This window comes from Drosophila bipectinata, chromosome 2L, assembly GCF_030179905.1.
Source record: "Drosophila bipectinata strain 14024-0381.07 chromosome 2L, DbipHiC1v2, whole genome shotgun sequence".
In the NCBI taxonomy this organism is placed as follows: domain Eukaryota; kingdom Metazoa; phylum Arthropoda; class Insecta; order Diptera; family Drosophilidae; genus Drosophila; species Drosophila bipectinata.
Genome location: NC_091736.1, coordinates 11,795,101 through 11,811,619, shown reverse-complemented (window position 1 = coordinate 11,811,619; position 16,519 = coordinate 11,795,101). Strand labels below are relative to the sequence as shown.

The 16,519-nt window shown below is 40.3% G+C and overlaps 3 protein-coding genes and 2 long non-coding RNA genes across 8 annotated transcripts; 2 read left to right on the top strand and 3 right to left on the bottom strand.

Moving 5' to 3' along the window:
- Positions 1-523: 523 nt before the first annotated feature.
- On the top strand, positions 524-16,236 carry meng (serine/threonine-protein kinase meng-po). The gene is made up of 2 exons (XM_017241264.3): positions 524-1,040; positions 14,063-16,236. The coding sequence occupies exons 1-2, from the start codon at positions 1,028-1,030 to the stop codon at positions 15,424-15,426; spliced, it is 1,377 nt and encodes a 458-aa protein (XP_017096753.3). The 5' UTR covers positions 524-1,027; the 3' UTR covers positions 15,427-16,236.
- Positions 2,528-3,174, top strand: LOC108125181 (uncharacterized protein ZK652.6-like). Of its 4 annotated transcripts, none has more exons than XM_017241289.3 (2): positions 2,528-2,669; positions 2,732-3,170. In XM_017241289.3, exons 1-2 carry the CDS (start codon positions 2,653-2,655, stop codon positions 3,093-3,095), a joined length of 381 nt encoding a protein of 126 aa, XP_017096778.2. In that variant the 5' UTR covers positions 2,528-2,652; the 3' UTR covers positions 3,096-3,170. The 4 variants fall into 4 exon arrangements, with proteins under 4 accessions (XP_017096778.2, XP_017096787.2, XP_017096795.2 ...); XM_017241298.3 differs by having other exon boundaries at positions 2,543-2,669; positions 2,735-3,173; XM_017241306.3 differs by having other exon boundaries at positions 2,554-2,666; positions 2,732-3,174.
- On the bottom strand, positions 3,194-4,134 carry LOC108125174 (uncharacterized). The gene is made up of 2 exons (XM_017241276.3): positions 3,729-4,134; positions 3,194-3,670 (listed from the first exon to the last, which is right to left on the bottom strand). The coding sequence occupies exons 1-2, from the start codon at positions 4,067-4,069 to the stop codon at positions 3,262-3,264; spliced, it is 750 nt and encodes a 249-aa protein (XP_017096765.2). The 5' UTR covers positions 4,070-4,134; the 3' UTR covers positions 3,194-3,261.
- LOC138925781 (uncharacterized) lies at positions 6,463-8,085 on the bottom strand. The gene is made up of 3 exons (XR_011441993.1): positions 7,913-8,085; positions 7,472-7,619; positions 6,463-6,969 (listed from the first exon to the last, which is right to left on the bottom strand). It is a non-coding gene; the product is annotated as an uncharacterized lncRNA (long non-coding RNA).
- LOC138925831 (uncharacterized) lies at positions 8,485-9,548 on the bottom strand. Its single transcript, XR_011442064.1, has 2 exons — positions 9,325-9,548; positions 8,485-9,004 (listed from the first exon to the last, which is right to left on the bottom strand). It is a non-coding gene; the product is annotated as an uncharacterized lncRNA (long non-coding RNA).
- Positions 16,237-16,519: the final 283 nt, after the last annotated feature.

The window sequence follows — 16,519 nt, the reverse complement described above, 5'->3', positions numbered from 1 at the left end:
CCTATATTAATTATTATACATATATGATTGCACTTCCTTAACGCCATTAAATAGGCAATACTTTTTGTTAACCGGAAATGGTTATGGTTTTTGTTAATGGTAGTTCAATGAAAAATATGAAACTGTTTTGAAAAAGAAACGAGTATTATCATTAGTTAATTATAATTGGTTTTCATCTATTATTAGTTAATCCCCCTAGCTTATTTGATTCCGCTCCTGGTAAAGTTAAAGAACTTTCCCCAGGATGCATTGAACTCTAAGTGGCTTCCAAGAAGTAAAATTACAACAAATCTTTGCAGTGGCAGGGGCATCGACGAAAGCTTTTCCCTCCCACTTGTAGAAGCTTTTCTCCAATATGGAAAACCGAGAGAAGAAGAGCGAAAGTGAGAGAAAGCGAATCGAGCCGAAGTCGAAGGCGACGACGATGGCGAATGGCGATGGCGAATGGCGACCGCCTTCGGATTTCCATGCAAATATAAAACCGTTGTGTCTGGGAAGCGCGAAATCATTCATAACGGAATATTCCTGACGTTTGGATGTGAAGTGCCGTGATTTTGTTGATTCGTTGATTTCTGTCGCGTCTTTCGCTGCTTGTGTTTGGTGTGTTATATTGTATTGCTATTATTCTTTGGCTGCCTACCACTCTACGCCTCTACTTAGTATCCGTTCGCGAAAACATAAAAAAAAAAACAGAAGAATATTCAAAACACCTCGAGTATTCCCCATTCATCTTGTTCTGCCAACTTATTTCTAATTGTGAAGCAACCTTGAAATTTCGACCGCACGCTGGAAATTGCAAAACAATAACAAAGCCACATAAATATATTGTTTACCGCAAAACTAGTCAATTATTAGCAAATATTCATATTTGCAATGTGACTTTCTAAGTGTGATCGCAGCTTTGTTGAAGTTTCGTTTTTGAAAAGAAGAATTGATCTGGGAGTGAGGATTTTCATTCGACTACAAAGTTTTGGAGATTACGGATCTTATTTTGGATTACTCGTCGAAGCAAATAAAACTGTAAAAAATGGGCACTATCGGTAAGTAAATGTGAAATAAATAATGAAAGACCTAAAGCTACATATAATAATATCCTCTAAACTATAATTACTGAGCTCTCTTAGGTTGTAATTTGCAAATGTTACTCAAACAATTGCACAATATCCATTCTTTGATTACATGTCATTCAATCCGATCAACTTTTGTTGGCTTAGGCCGACTCCACATTCGACCCTCTATTCGACTCTATATTTATGTAAATAATCCCTTGGATCCCTCGGCCAACGTGCCGAGATTCTTTTCAAATAGACAGGATGCGGGCCTGATTCCCCAGTCAACGCCCTGCCCATTTCCCTTTCCATTCCCCATCCTGCTGGGCTGTGTTGCTTGCTTTTCAATTATCCTGGCTAAAAATAGTCGAGAAGCACGAACACACCCACACGAAGAGAGCAATCAACCCATGGAATACTGCTTGTACTGCTTTCAACACCAGCCCAAAAAAAAAGTGGAAAAGAACAGAAATAAGACCAAGCGACAAATGACAACGACGTCATTATCATAAACATGGTCTCCTCGGCTCGGCCCGCTAAATTCTATGAATTTTGTTTATCCAAAATGTATAAAATAAATAAATCGCGGAGGGGCCAGCGGCTGGGGATAGACCCTACACTCATAATCGAATGACGCACGAGATTCTAATTTTCTCTATACATAATAATAGCGTGGCGGTGTTGATGGGTCTACTACCATCCGTCAGGTTGTTTGTCCAGCTTTATATCCTTGGGCCTAGCCAGAGTGGTTTGTCCTTTTGGGAGCGCCCAGCTTGTCTTTGCCACGGTCACAAATGCCACAAATGCGCTCTGATTGCCATCTAGCCGGGTACAGACCCGGGCACTTCTGCCTCAATGAGTTCATTGTGTGGCCCCGACCGACACGATGGTTGCATACACAAGTGCCACCTCCGGCGGCGGATCATCATCTGAGGGTTTGCCTTTTTGAATGCCATTCCATTGATGTGGTCGTAACCGGTCGTATTAAACACGCTTGACATGCCCGACTTTGAATCCTTGTGGGGAATTTCTTGCTGGCGTTTGCCAAAAAGTTCAGAGGTGAATAAAACCACAGTTAACTGAAACAACACTGTCTCTATATTTGTGCAAGCAACCAAATATTCAGCAAGAAAGTGTAACAATTTCGTAAAGGTCAAATTGGCAATTTATTTTAGACTGGAAACTTATGTTGCCAAATATCTAAACATCAAAAGGCTTGCAATATAATAAGAATATGTATATTATATTCCATTCCACAATTATTTTAAATAAGGTTTATTACTAAACAAAAATAAAATTGTTTAGATACTTCCTCCAACCAGAATTATGAATATTTACTTCAGAAATGATTTGTGTCTTGTTTATACAATATTTATTGCTGCTATTTGCGAAAAATATTGAAAGAAATATGTTTTTCCTAAGATTCAAGGCTATGTTGGAAATTTAAACATTATTAGTAATCATTATTTATGGTCCCTGGTTTGAATTACATTTAATGTTTTTATTATCATCACTGCTTCATTGGAAAATCCTTTATCAAAATCGATTCAGACATTTCAATTAAGCTTACAACAGAGAAGACTGAAAACGAAAGTGCCGAACAATGGAAAACGATAAGTAGTAATTGACTAAAATTCCTCATTGCATAAGATTCCCTATCCTAATCCATGCATGTGTCACAGTAGCGAGGAACAGTGCCACATCGGCTTCACCTGCAACGGCTGTCAGCGTAGGAATTTTCCGGGTCACCGGTTCCATTGCCTAACCTGCCTGAAGAATTTCAATCTATGCAACGGTTGCTATGCTCTGGACGTGACCACCGAGGACCACAAGTTCGATCATGCGATGCACGGCATCCCTTCACCGGCAAATCTGGCCTTGTTTTACACCGCTAACGGGCGCACGCGGGGCAAGTTCCCACTACTAATCCGTTGTCCCTACTGCAAGATAAACAATTTCACCTTGGAAGAGTTTGAACAACATCTGAATGAGCTGCATCCTGACGCAGATCCCGACTTGCTGACCTGTTACAAGATGGTGGCTTAGAAATAGGGTGAAATTTGGGTCGAACCGATTCAATAAAGTCAATTATCTTCTAAGGCTTCGCCCCAAAATAATATTAGCTTGGTTAACTCTAGGCAATTAGTAAAAATGGTGTTACCGCAGAGGGGCTTCTGTTTATTTTTGTAGACCAATACTTGCTAGAGTCTGACTAGATTCGACTAACATACTTTAAATTTTTAAGGTTTTGGTGTGAACACTTCAGTTTCAAAATGGGGCAGGTTTGCTTCGGCAGCAGGCACTTGCAGTACACAAAGCGCGTATTCAGATACTCGTCGAACTCCTCGCACATGGCCTGGGATTGAAGTACGTCCCGGTAGTCCTCGACGCTCTCCAGGTTGACAGGATCCAGCTGATGCATGTAGCACTTCAACTTTAGCACCATGGCGTGGAAGTAGTTGAAGATGTCAACGACCATTATCTTGTGGTGCTGAATGTTTCGGTGGTGATTGTCACCCAAGATAAAAGGCGTTGCCTGGGTCTTGTCAAGAGTGTCGTAGACGGCGTAGAACTCCTTGCACTCTTCCAATATCTCCATCAAGGCAATCTTTATTTTATTGCTAGGAAAGAGGGTTTTGGAAATTAGGGGTCTAGAGATCAGAATTCAATTAAACTTACTTGGAGGCGCGGATAACTTCCAGCTTCTCCTCGTACTCATTTACGATGGCCTCCTCGGTCGACAAGGTGTAGACCTCCGGATATCGACAGCCCTGTTCCGAGCTGATGAGGATCAGATACCGCTGGGTCAGCAGCCATATCCGTTCGATTAGTATCCGCTGGGCCTTCATTTCGCATAAAAACAATTTATAGTGTTCCCGAAAGCGGGTCTCCAGATTCAAGAGCAGTCTCAGAATTTCTGCCTCCTTCTCATAGTGCTCCTTCAGTTGGGGCGTCAAGTGCGGCTCTTCATTCTTGCTGTCTGCTCTGCGATCCTGTTTAAATTCCCCTTTTTGATCCATTTTGTGTGTTCCAGTTGTGTGTGTTTCGTGTGTGTTATTAGTGTTATGAACCGAACCGACCGAAGTGCTGCAGTCAAGGCTAAGTTGATGTGCTTAGACCCAGGGGGTCTTAATGGCCAGCCGATTCACCCCATCACTTTTAATTCGCATCTCTTTCGTCAGGGCCCAATTAGATCTCCGAGGCTAAAATAATTTATTGGCCAACACAGGAAAAATGATCGCAGAATTGATTAAGAATCTCTTCTAATTAAACTCAGATCAAAATCAATTGGTACTTACGCAACCATCATTTTTCACAGAAATCGATTTAAAATAGATTTGTCTACCGAATACAAATCACGAATACGTCATGTTGGACGTAAAAAAGAAATCATCTTCTCGATCGCTGCAAAGCATGTGATAGTCAAATGAAAATATACAAAAATATTATATTAATATTCCAAGAGCTAGAGCGATTCAAGCAAGAAATATATGATTTTGATTGATTCCATTTTTGAGCATTTTTCGGTTATGGGATGCATCGAAAACGGAAATTAAATTAGGCGAATTTAGCATCGCCACTGATGATTGCAAATTTGGTTGTAATTTGAATTACGCGAGTGTCTCATAGTTTATATATGTATGAGTTCTTATTCAAATGCGTTATTGTTAATTTTTGTAGTTTCGGGGCAGCCGCGTATTTCCAAAGTGCGAAACGAAAATTTCAGAAACAGACAGTCCACTTTTATGCACGTTCCAAAGAAGTGAAATATATTCATTGGGGTAATTTGAACTCGCCCAGAAATCACTGGTGCAAATAAAGATTACCAATACTACCCAAATAGACACAATAAAACGAGTGTATTCACACCCTGTACGCACGAGGAGGCGCCTTAATTGAAAAAATATGTTGAAAATATTCCATAAATATTTTATATACGGTTTTTAAATTTAATTGTTGAGTGAGAAGCACGGAAACATTTCAAGCGATACATTCAACTGCAATTTGAGCCGAGAATAATACGAACAAAATAAACAAAAACTGAAACTTTATTTTATTTAAACAACTTTTTTATGACTTTTGCATAAATCCACAGTTGGCTCGGCACTATTGTCAGACATAAAATTTTCTTTTACCCAAATGAGACATTAAAAACGGCTTCAAGACGATATAAAAATTGAAACAAAAATATCCATTGGCAACGCACACTTTGCACATTGTGGCTTAACTTTGTTTATGAATTGCCCCCAGCGGCACACGCTGCGTATACGCGATGTCTTCTTTCTGGTGTAATGTGTTTAGGCTATTTTGGACCAGACAAGTGTTCCTTGCGTGTGCTCAAGATGTGTTTTCTCAACACCGATCGGCTAATGGGCTCCTCGCCTTTCCCTTTCCCATTTCAGATCATTTCTCTCTTTGGTTTCTTGCGGTTTTGCGGGATCTTTTCAATTGTAGCGCTTTCGCTGGGCTATTTTATGTAATTATTTCTCAAGAATTATGTTCGTATTTTGATAGTGTTGGCATGACTTATAGGAAGGTGCAATGAACCTCTTGAGGCAACTAATTGCATATAGGGTAGGGCTTGATGGCCATTCAAAATGTGTGGCTATTAGCACAAATAAAAGACTATTTTTGAATAATCCTTAGCTTTTAATATTAAATATCTTAATAGCTAATTTAAGCAATTCAGAACTACATAAATCACTATGAACTTTATGCTAATTCGGTTTCTGTGAGCAAAGTACATTTATAAACTATATAAGTACTATATCCAAAAATAGAAAGAAACGGGAGGAATAATACGCTGTCATGAACATTTTTAGTTTTCATAAATAATAGACAACAGTAAGAATATGAGTTTCTAGTTCAATAGCAAGAAATAAAGAGATATTTAGTGAGAAATATATATTTTGCAAGGCAGGTTTCTATTATGGCCTATGATATTAGACCTAATAGATTTCAGAGCCTTCAATTGGGCATTTCTATGATTCCAAGATGTCTGCTCTAATTTAAATTTAATTTCTTTATTTTTTTAATAATGCAAATTAAAGAGAAGCCGCCCGCCCCAGTTCGGGTTGGTTTATTTCATTCCGATTTGATCTCCTGCTGTCCGTTTTTATGCCTCCAATTTTTTCGCTTTCTACGCGTTGAGCCGTGGGACAAGGTCGTGCCGTCGTCTGTCGGGGCGAGAAATATTATGGCTAACCAGAAGATAAAATATATAAGTATTCCCAGCCAAAGATGTAGACATTCATGTGAGGCAGACTGCACAGGTTTCCGTTGGCTGTGTTCTGTGCTCCGTGCGTTTGTGACGCGCTCTTTGCCATTGACACGCAATAAAAATGTGTACTTAAAACTTGTAAGAACTCATAAAGAGCGCCTATGGCACTACAACCAAAAAGACAAAACAAACTGAACGGTTAAACAATATTATTTATGCAATTTAAAATGAACAACATAATCAGTTCTAAAAGATATGTAGCCGCACAATTTGATCTTCATTAAGGCTGCCCTTGCAGATGGGGCAGGCACGATATCCAGAGGCCAGAGATTCCAAGATACACAGTTTGCAGAAAACGTGCCCACAGAAGGTGGTCACCGGTTCCATAGGATTCATAATGCAGATGGGGCATATGTATTCACTGAAATCCACGCGGTGCCCACGGGCCATAACCGGCGGGCTTTCGTTTGTCAAATCTACTTCCTCAACGTCCGAAGTTAGATCGATTACTTCGTTGGGCAACATGTTTCCGGCGCTTGTACGTCTATTCTCCGTTTGCTGTGATCTCCATGAAAATATACTTTTTAAATGAGAAAACATTTCCAATGAATGTAAGGTATATGATACAAAGTTTTAGACAGAAATTGCAAGGGTTACTTTGTAGGACCTTTTTTCACCTTTTCGTATTAGAGAATCTGTCTGTGGGGAAACAAAAAAATAAAAATAAATAAATAAATAATAAAAAAGACACACACACGTTCCTATACAAAAGTATAAAGAGAAAGCAAAATGAAATGCGTGGGATGGGTGTTCTCTGAGCTCCTGCATGCCCGATGCTAAGGAAAGCATTTTATATTCATTTTTGTGGATATACGTATGGAAATACGTCTGTAGTATTTAATAAATTATTAATTTTTGCTACGCCTTAGCCGCTCAAACATCACATGAATCGTCTATACGGTGGGGCCAATAAATGTTTATTATATAAATGGAAAATATTTTACGCAGATTGTGTATATTTGTGAACGTAGCCCAACATTTTGATTGAACATTTTGGTTAATTAATATATCTTTTTAAAGGAATCGATTCCATCATGGTTTATTTTAAAATATTCAACAGAAGAGATATTTTCATAACATGAAAATTGAAGATTATAGGTTAAGTAATCAAGTGGTTTCAAGAGGGGAAGTCAGTTCTTACCAGTTATTCGTTAAAAGTGGTCTAGACGCAGTCTCTTTGTTTATACTAGGTACACGTGATGATGATATTGGCGTTGTGCTTTCTCCTGGGATGCTTTTGTTTTTGTCTCGTCGGCGGAAAATATTTTTTTCACTTTCTTTTTTAATTTCTGCGATGGGAAAAATGGAAGTGGAATGACATTTTGTTTGTTTACCGAGTGTTTCAATGTGATAATTGGTGGGGAAAAACAAAAGTACAAATTGAAAGATTTAAAAGCCAGATATCCTAAATCCAATATCGTTTAACCAAATGATTAATTTCCGTTTCCCAGCGGCATGGCAAAAGACCACTGACTATTTCACTCAACGGATCTTTAAATTTTCAACATGTCTCGCCATCACCATGCGGGTGCTCTTCCTTCCCCTAGATTTTAGTGCAAATATTATTATTAACATTACTTACAATTATTTACGAGCGCTTTGAGTGTTCCGCGAACGCATCCTCCAGACAAAAGCCCGCATGAGCGAAATTAAACAGCAATTGTTAACCCGTTGCCGCCTCCACAAAAATCTTTTCAAATATATGTATTTTTTCCAAGCTTCCTATTTAGAACTTTACACTAGAGCTGGGATAAAATCGATGTCAACATCGATTCTTTTCTTTAGAGTCGATTCGGTTTGAAAATATCGATGAATCGAATCCAAAAAAAAATCTCACCACTTTAAAAAAGAAGAATAAATCACGTTCGAATAAGGGTTTTTTAAAAAAATATATTTAAATGTTTATTTTCTTAGTATTTTTGTAAGTTGGTGGATTAATGAATTGGCGTCAAACCTAAATCGGCAAACAAGCTTATTTTTGATAGTAAGAACCTATAGATTATAGAAATTTAATTTTTTTTACGTTATGATATGTATTTTTCATTTTTGTTTTGTTGAAACTTGTATAAAATGAAACAATAAAAATGTGTACTTAAAACTTGTAAGAACTCATAAAGAGCGCCTATGGCACTACAAACAAAAAGACTAAACAACTGAACGGTTAAACAATATTATTTATGCAATTTAAAATGAACAACATAATCAGTTCTAAAAAGACTTGTCTTAAATTTGTAGCCGCACAATTTCATCTTCATTAAAGCGGCTCTTACAGATGGGGCAGGCACGATATCCAAAGTCCAGAGTATCCATGATACACAGTTTGCAGAAAACGTGCCCACAGAAGGTGGTCACCGGTTCCATAGGATTTGAAAGGCAGATGGGGCATATGTATTCACTGAAATCCACCGGCGGGCTTTCGTTTGTCAAATCTTCTTCCTCAACGTCCGAAGTTAGATCGATTACTTCGATGGGCAACATGTTTCCGGCGCTTCTACGTCTATTCTCCGTTTGCTGTGATGAAAATATACTTTTTAAATGAGGGAAAATTTCCAATAATTGAATGTAAGGTCTATGATACAAAATGTAAGTCAGCCGGAAAACTATTCAAAGTTTTAGAGAGAAATTGGAAGGGTTACTTTGTGGGACCGTTTTTCACCTTTTCGTATTAGAGAATCTGTCAGAGGGGAAACAAAAAAATAAAAATAAATAAATAAATAAAAAAGACACACACAAACTTGTTGAAACTTGTATTTTTGATTTCATAGAAAAGAATTTTTGTTTTGTTTTCTAAATAAATAAGATTAATTAGTCTCAATACATATCAAAAACATATTTTTTTTTCGATTTAATCGATGTAATCGATGTTTTGTTTTTAAACATAAAATATAATCGATGCCGAGAATCGATTTTTTTCCCAGCCCTACTTAAGACCCGATATGACCCCGTCGAATGGCACACTTAATTTATGGATTCTGGCAAGGAATATTGCCTTACCTTCGAATGGGACAAACTATTCGGATATTATTTATGGGTTCGTCCAATCGGGCATTATTCATATCTCAACATTTTTCCAACATTTTTTATCGGCGAGGCGACACTTGATAAATGATCTTACGTCGACACTTGCCTTGACCTTACCTTCAGACTTGTCAGCTACATGAATTTTTTACACGGCATTCTCCGATTTTTTTTTCTGTCGTGCGTAATTACAAATTTCTTGTCTGTTCACGGGTCTATTTATAAAATGTATTTACAAAAAATATATATTCTTACAGATATAATTTAAAATATAGGCGAGCCAATTGAATAGTATGTGCTGTAAAAGCGGAACTATTAAAATAAATTATGGAAATCGTGGCGTGGGCGTCGACCGTTGCCACTCACTGTATACCTTTTCAAATGCACCCACTCGGGTAGTGGCCTAAACACCTCTCGGCCTCTTCTACCCCTCATTAGCCTGGCCCGAAGAGGTCGTCAAGTGGTCCTCAGGACGAAGGTCGCTCCTTGGGCTTTTCGCCTTCGTCATCCTTCATCCTTGATCCTTAGAGGTACTTTTAAATCCTTTCATTTTGGCCACCTGCCGGCTCGTGCTAGTCATGTGCGCAATATTCCAAGAGCCGCTGGCCCCGGCCGGTGGGTTGTCTTCAAGAGTGCTGCCGTATATCAGTATTCAGTAGACCGGGAGGGAGTGGAAGTGAACGGACCAGACCCACGCCTCTTTTTCTATAAATATCCTCCGTGGCCGAAAGATAGGGAAAGCTTCTCAAACAAATCTAAACGCGTTTATAAATACAACAAAAAATAAACGCTTCTATCAGAAATGATTCTTTCACGTAGACGGAGAATCTAAAAAAAAAAGTCTTAATATTTTTGTTCATTAAATTTATTTTTCTTGTGTACACTTAATATATACGTATTCCTATACGTGTATATAATTTTATTTCTTTTTGTTTATTTTTGTTCTTTTTGTTCTTAACTTTTGTTTGTGGGCGCAGCGGAAATTTTCTTTCAAGTCGTTAATTTTTATTGAATTGTTGTATAATATGTTATATTTTCCTTCGTCAAACAGTCAGTGAGTAATATGACCTAGAAAATTGGCAAACTTTTCTTGGAAAATTAAGTAATTATTTACTACAAATAATAGGACGTATTAATAATAAAGTGTTCATATAATTTAGTTATTAATGCATCCGGGATAACGTCGAGAGGAAATCCAAATTCATCAATTTATAAACACTTACAAAATCTTTAATTTGAAAACTACAAACTGTTTTCACAAGTGTGGTTTATCGGGTGTTGAAAAACATAGCCATATACCATAACGTAGGTTCGCCCTTTTAATGATCCAAACACAGAAAACTGAATTTGGTAATTGTAACAATACTTTTCTGACCCCAATTCAAGTATTTTTGTAAACATTTCCAAGGAAATCGTGGAAGCACTTATGGAATCGTACTACTCCCAGTACCCAGAAATCGAATTTGTATTTCGAGAGCAATGAATTGTCGTAGGTCCCTTCAACTCGTACGTCATTGCTCGTTTTCCAGTTGGTATAGGTCCTGAAAATGGACATCAAAGATTGGGGCATTAAGTGCACAAGTTTCCCCTGATTGGGCAATCAATTCGAATCAATTGTTTAAAACGTCCATGGAGGGGGCCAAGCAGCGGACAGACAACCGGTCGATGGTCTCCGGCGAATGGCTGGGCAACCGGACCCGGACAATTCATCATGGCCTGAGCCACTCAGACGGGCTGGATGGCCGCTGATCTAAAAGTGTTTGCATTTTATTTTGTAATATTGAGAAACTTACATTACACATTACTCGGTGGAGACGCAGACCCCGATGCCGCCGCCGACGCCGACGGGGCTGCTGCAGAATCGCTGGCCTATAGCGGCAATATCGTGGAGGGTGTGCGAGTGTGTGTGGGAGGGGCAGGCCCAGGGTTGGGGGGACTCTCTCTGTGCTTGTATGTGGCACGCCGACCGACAACGACTTGCCGATTGACGTCAGCAATGCCCCCAAAGTCGCGCACAGTGTCGGGCGGGTTGCCAAGCAGGCGGGAATCGGGACACGAATCGCTGTTGGAGCCCGGGCGACAAACGCGGGCGGTGAAAGACCGTGTGATGGGGCGGGGGGTAAGGCATCAGGGGGTTGCGGCTGGGGGGCTGGGGGCACAGAAAGGGGAGTAGCCGAAACGTTCATTTTGTCAGTCACTCATACAAGTGTTGGAGGCTGCCTGGCGCATCTGCTCTTTAGTCAAGGCGAGCGTATTGATTCTTTCTTCCTTTAAAGCTTAAAAAATATGGGTTTTAATGAGTTTAAGTTGAAGTACCATCTATATGTAGGAAATAATGAAGGTTAATTTCAATGTAATAAAAAATAAGCCACTTAAAATTGTTAAAAGTATTTCCTTCCTGCCCGAAAGGCTTCATTATAAATTTTATAGCTTCTTGGCTAACAAAGACTTATCTGTGGGAAATCTGAAAACTTTAATTAGGTATTATATTTTCTAGGGTATCCCCATGTTCAGCTTTGTCATCTATCCAACATATATTTTTCAGCTATCGTCGAAAGAATTTGTTTCCCTTTGACAGGGCGATCTGCCTCCTGGCGCCTTTGTTGCAATTGCATTTCGCAATTTTCGCATTCGCCCTGGGCCGGTGGACTGTCCACGGCGGTGTTTGTTTATTTTGACTCACTGTTTACTCGACTCCCATCAGCTGTGGCCGTTGTTGCTGCCTCTGGCAGATAATTTCCACGGAAAAACTGGCTTCAATTTTAAATATAGACCGTCGAAATGCATCTCTCAGAATGCCTGCTGACCCTTTTTGGCTCATTTGTTTGTTCTGCTATTTTTGGCATGCAAAGTGTTTTCGCGGCAAATGAGATTATCAAGATGAAATGGCCATAACGAATATCATTTGAATTGGATGAGTGGCAGTAGGGGCGCGGCTGTGGCAGGGGTAGGGACTGGGGCACGAAAGTGAAAGTTTTGATTTATGGCCACACGCAGGTCGCACGGGATTGGTACGTCTGTTTGATGGTTTTTAATGGTTTATAATTAGTTTCCCTTTTCTTGTTGCGGCCTGTCGAGCAAAGCTCTCGTTTATTGGGGATCTCACTCCGGTTCGACACTGGCCACCTCTGGCCGCGAGCCAATTTACTTCTGGAACGGAAATAGAAATTTGTCGGCAAAAAAAAAAAAAAAACTACTCAGGACCAACTTGAATATTAGATTTACTGCCGGATATTTACTCTCTGAGCTTGTATTCCTTGAGTAGCTGTGAGGTCAAGGGTCTCCAAGAATATTTTCTGCCCCCACTTAGTCTTTATTGCTGACGCAGGTGGTTGGAAAAGTGTCTCTTGGTAATGGAATAATAAAAGAAGCTGTTATAAATATTCAAAAAATCTCAACAGACAGTTTATAGGAGAAAATATATAAAATTCTTTAGATATTAATTCAAAATCAAATAAATATTCTTACATAAAAGCGCTGTATATCTGCATTTACATTGAAAAGTACTCGCCTCTTAGAATTTTACAATTTCCCCAAAAATGCATTTTCCGCATGCTTGAGTGTAAATTATTTTCCGCCCCTCCTCTGATAGTAATTTGTCTAAGCTACAAAATATTTTTCATGATATGTAGTTATTAATTCGCCGCCCTCCACCCGCTCAGAGACATTTAATGAAATACGAGCATGAACAGCGATTTTGATCGTTCGTTATGGCTGCTGAATTTAGTGTCAAAAACAAAAACAATTCTCGCGAAAATGGCCAGTGAATCGGGAAATCACATCACGCCCTATAAATGTTTTTGCTTTAATTTGATTTGCTTTGCGTTGGTGCGATTTTCCAGTTAACGCATTCTATCTATATCTGGCCATGTCCCATACGACTGCAAATCAAATGAGTTTTCGCGATTTCCCCGACTATAAATGATATCCTACGTAGGTAGTGGTGTTGGGGCTGGCACTACGCAGATTGCGGATACTGATTCCAAGAGGCCAGGGCAGTCTTTAGTCAGTCAGTGCTGACTAACTGCTGACGTCTTTGGCGGAGGAGTCCATATATAACCCATGGAACCCGCCCCTCCGATCTACGCAAATAATCTGCACTAACTTTGTCACAGACAATTTGGCGACGACATCGCCGTCTGTTTCTCCGTCCTGAGCGCGGGCGTGGGCGAATCTTCGCACCCCCACTTGGAGGGCTGTAAAACGCTTTTCAATGTTCTCCGCCGGCTGATAAATTAATAATTCGCCTTGTGGAAAAACAAATGGACACATAAAAGCCCCAGAAGCACCACATCAAACGTTAATAATAAATCATAAATAAAAAATTCATAAAAAAAGAGTCCCAATTAAAAATGTTCGAGTGACACGATACACGGTGTGTTTGTAGTTTTAAAAATTCGCAAAAGGTGAAATTTTGGTTGCCAGGGGGTATTCAAATGATTTTTTTGTGGATTGTTATTATGTGTTTAGTGGTTGTTTATATGAAATTAAGCCCTTTTATCTCTTGATTGTCGTGCAATCATATCTATAAGAGGTTGTAGTTATATCTATGGATAGAAGATTTCTTCTTAAGATCATAAGTTCAAAAAACTCTTTCAAGTTAGTGTTAGTTCTTACAAAATCCTAGTTTCTTATCCTAATCTTGTAAGTTATATATATTTCTAAAATAATCTAGGATTTTTCGACTAACCTATTTCTCTCTTCATTCTTTCAGAAAAGGGACGCTCATTCTCCTTCAGGCTGCGCCGATCCTTCGGCGACGGTGGCAGCACCAACAGCCGCAACAGCAACAACAACAGCAGCACCTGCACCAACCACAACAACCAGAAGCGATGCAGCACACCGCTGACACCTACCAGTACCAGCACCGGACGTCTGGAGGTACCGGGCGCCGCATCCGTCAGCCGGCGTAGCAGCATCTACAAGAAACCGGACAAGAACGACGGCGGCCAGATCCACTTGATTCCGGACGTCGATCTGCCGTTGATGACATTCGCTGATCAGTACAACATTGAGAAGACCCTGGCGGAGGGATGCTTCGCCAAGATCCTGCTGTGCCGGCACAGACCCACCAACACCCTGGTGGTGCTGAAGGCCGTGCACGCCGAGCTGACCACGATCAAAGAGTTCCAGAAGGAGTTCCACTACAACTACGAGCTGTCGCACCACCACCACATCCTCAGCGCCTACGCAGTGGCCTTCCAGACGATGGACTACTACGTGTTCGCCATGGAGCACGCCCCCTACGGCGACTTGGCCTCCAACATAGGGCCGAACGGACTGCATGAGAATGCTTGCAAGCTGATCTCGGAGCAGCTCAGCTCGGCCCTGGGCTTTATGCACTCAAAGAATCTGGTCCACCGGGATCTGAAGATCGAGAACATTCTGGTCTTCACGCCAGACTTCACGCGAGTTAAGCTGTGCGATTTCGGAGCCACCACCAAGAAGGGCCTTCTGGTGCACAAAGTGAAGCACACGTGGACGAGCTGTGTGCCGCCAGAGCAGCTTGAGCTGATCAAGAACGAGCGCTTCCAGTGTCTGCCCGTCAGTGATTCCTGGCAGTTTGGAATCCTCCTGTACAACATCCTTACCGGCAACCCACCCTGGCAGTCGGCTGACTGGGTCAAGGATCAATCCTATGCCAACTTCATGAAGTACGAACAGCGCAAGACGACCAAGGTGCCGGACAACTTCCGGAGGTTCTCGCCGCGCCTGATGCGCTGCTTCCGAAAGTATCTCAGCCACGACCCGGAGGATCGTTGCAAGATCACCGAGGTGGCCAAGTACATGAAGGACCGGTGGGTGGAGTGCCGCATATCCACGTCCAAGTCGGCCACCCTCATCTCGCCCACCAACCACGACCAGGACTCATGCATCTATCTCAACCAGCGGGAGGGAAGGCTCTCCGGGGACGAGAACAAGCTCCGCTTCAAGCGAATGATGTCAACCTACGGCCTGGACATTCCCATTGACCAGGCCATGGTACGGCGACGGGTCTGGGACTGGCTCTCCACCTGCGACGCCAACTTTGATCCGGAAGTGGAGAGCCTACACGCCCTGGACATGGCTGTCCATTAGACCCACAAAGAAATCTTTTAAGTGTAAGGAGGACCCCGTCATTTACTGATGGGGTTATATTTAAGAATGGTATCTCTCTTTTTTTGCCAAATATCTGAGCAAGATGAGGATGTGCATCAATATCCTAGACAGGAACTGTTTGAATTTGTGGATCTATGAGATCATTTTGTAGAGCAGAGAAGCAACTTCTCAAAAGGTTTTCTTTCTGTTGTTCTGCGAGTGCAAAGCCCAGAACTGAATTATTTATTTAAAATAGATGGAATTTGTTACGATAAGTAGTAGGAATTTGTACGTTAATGAACCCCCCTAGAGAAAAAAAAACCAAACCAAAAAAAGAACACGTCAAACGGATAACTTTCCACTAGTGTTACCTTTCTAGTCTTCCGCTACGATGATTTTTCTATACATGTACTCTGTATGTATGTAGTTTTATGGTTACCTACTATAATGTGTGATTTCGAGTTACTTATTTTACGTGTACGAGATACCAACTAATGCAATTATATAGACCATAGTAATAAAAGAACACTAAGTACCGCCAAGGGCGCATACACGACCAATTATTAGACGTTTAAGTTCTGTTGTATATTTGTAATTGATAGTCTATGTATTTATTAATCTTTAGTTTCATCCAATCGATGTGTAGAAGCCCATTATCTCGTAGGCGTTAATCTACAATTTTGTACATACTATTTAATTGCATACGACTTTTACAATATATACATGCATACACATATGTATTTGCGAGTTTATATATCCTATGTATACCTAAAAAAAAACGCAGAAATACAGAATCGTAAACTGAGTTCAGTCGGAAGTGTTTTTGTTCCATTGAAGACTATCGTAGTGTCCAGTTCCGCTCCCACACACGTCCATAAAACAGAAGATTAGGTAAACAAACCGATTGAATTCTACATAAAAGATTTGCACAATAATCGCCTCAACAACATGGATAAGCTTTGAACATAATCGTAAATATTTATTATTTAAATTAATATTTATTATTGTTTAGACTCTGCTGATGGCTTTGCTCGCACACCGAGTTGGGGGTTTGGCTAATTATATTTTGCTGTTCTCGAAGGTCGGGAAGATG

Excerpts from the sequence above, each read along its gene's own strand:
- LOC108125174 (XM_017241276.3), bottom strand. The coding sequence starts at position 4,069 with ATGGATCAAAAAGGGGAATTTAAACAGGATCGCAGAGCAGACAGCAAG. Across the intron at positions 3,671-3,728 it reads GAAGTTATCCGCGCCTCCAA|CAATAAAATAAAGATTGCCT; the intron begins GTAAGTTTAATT and ends CCTCTTTCCTAG.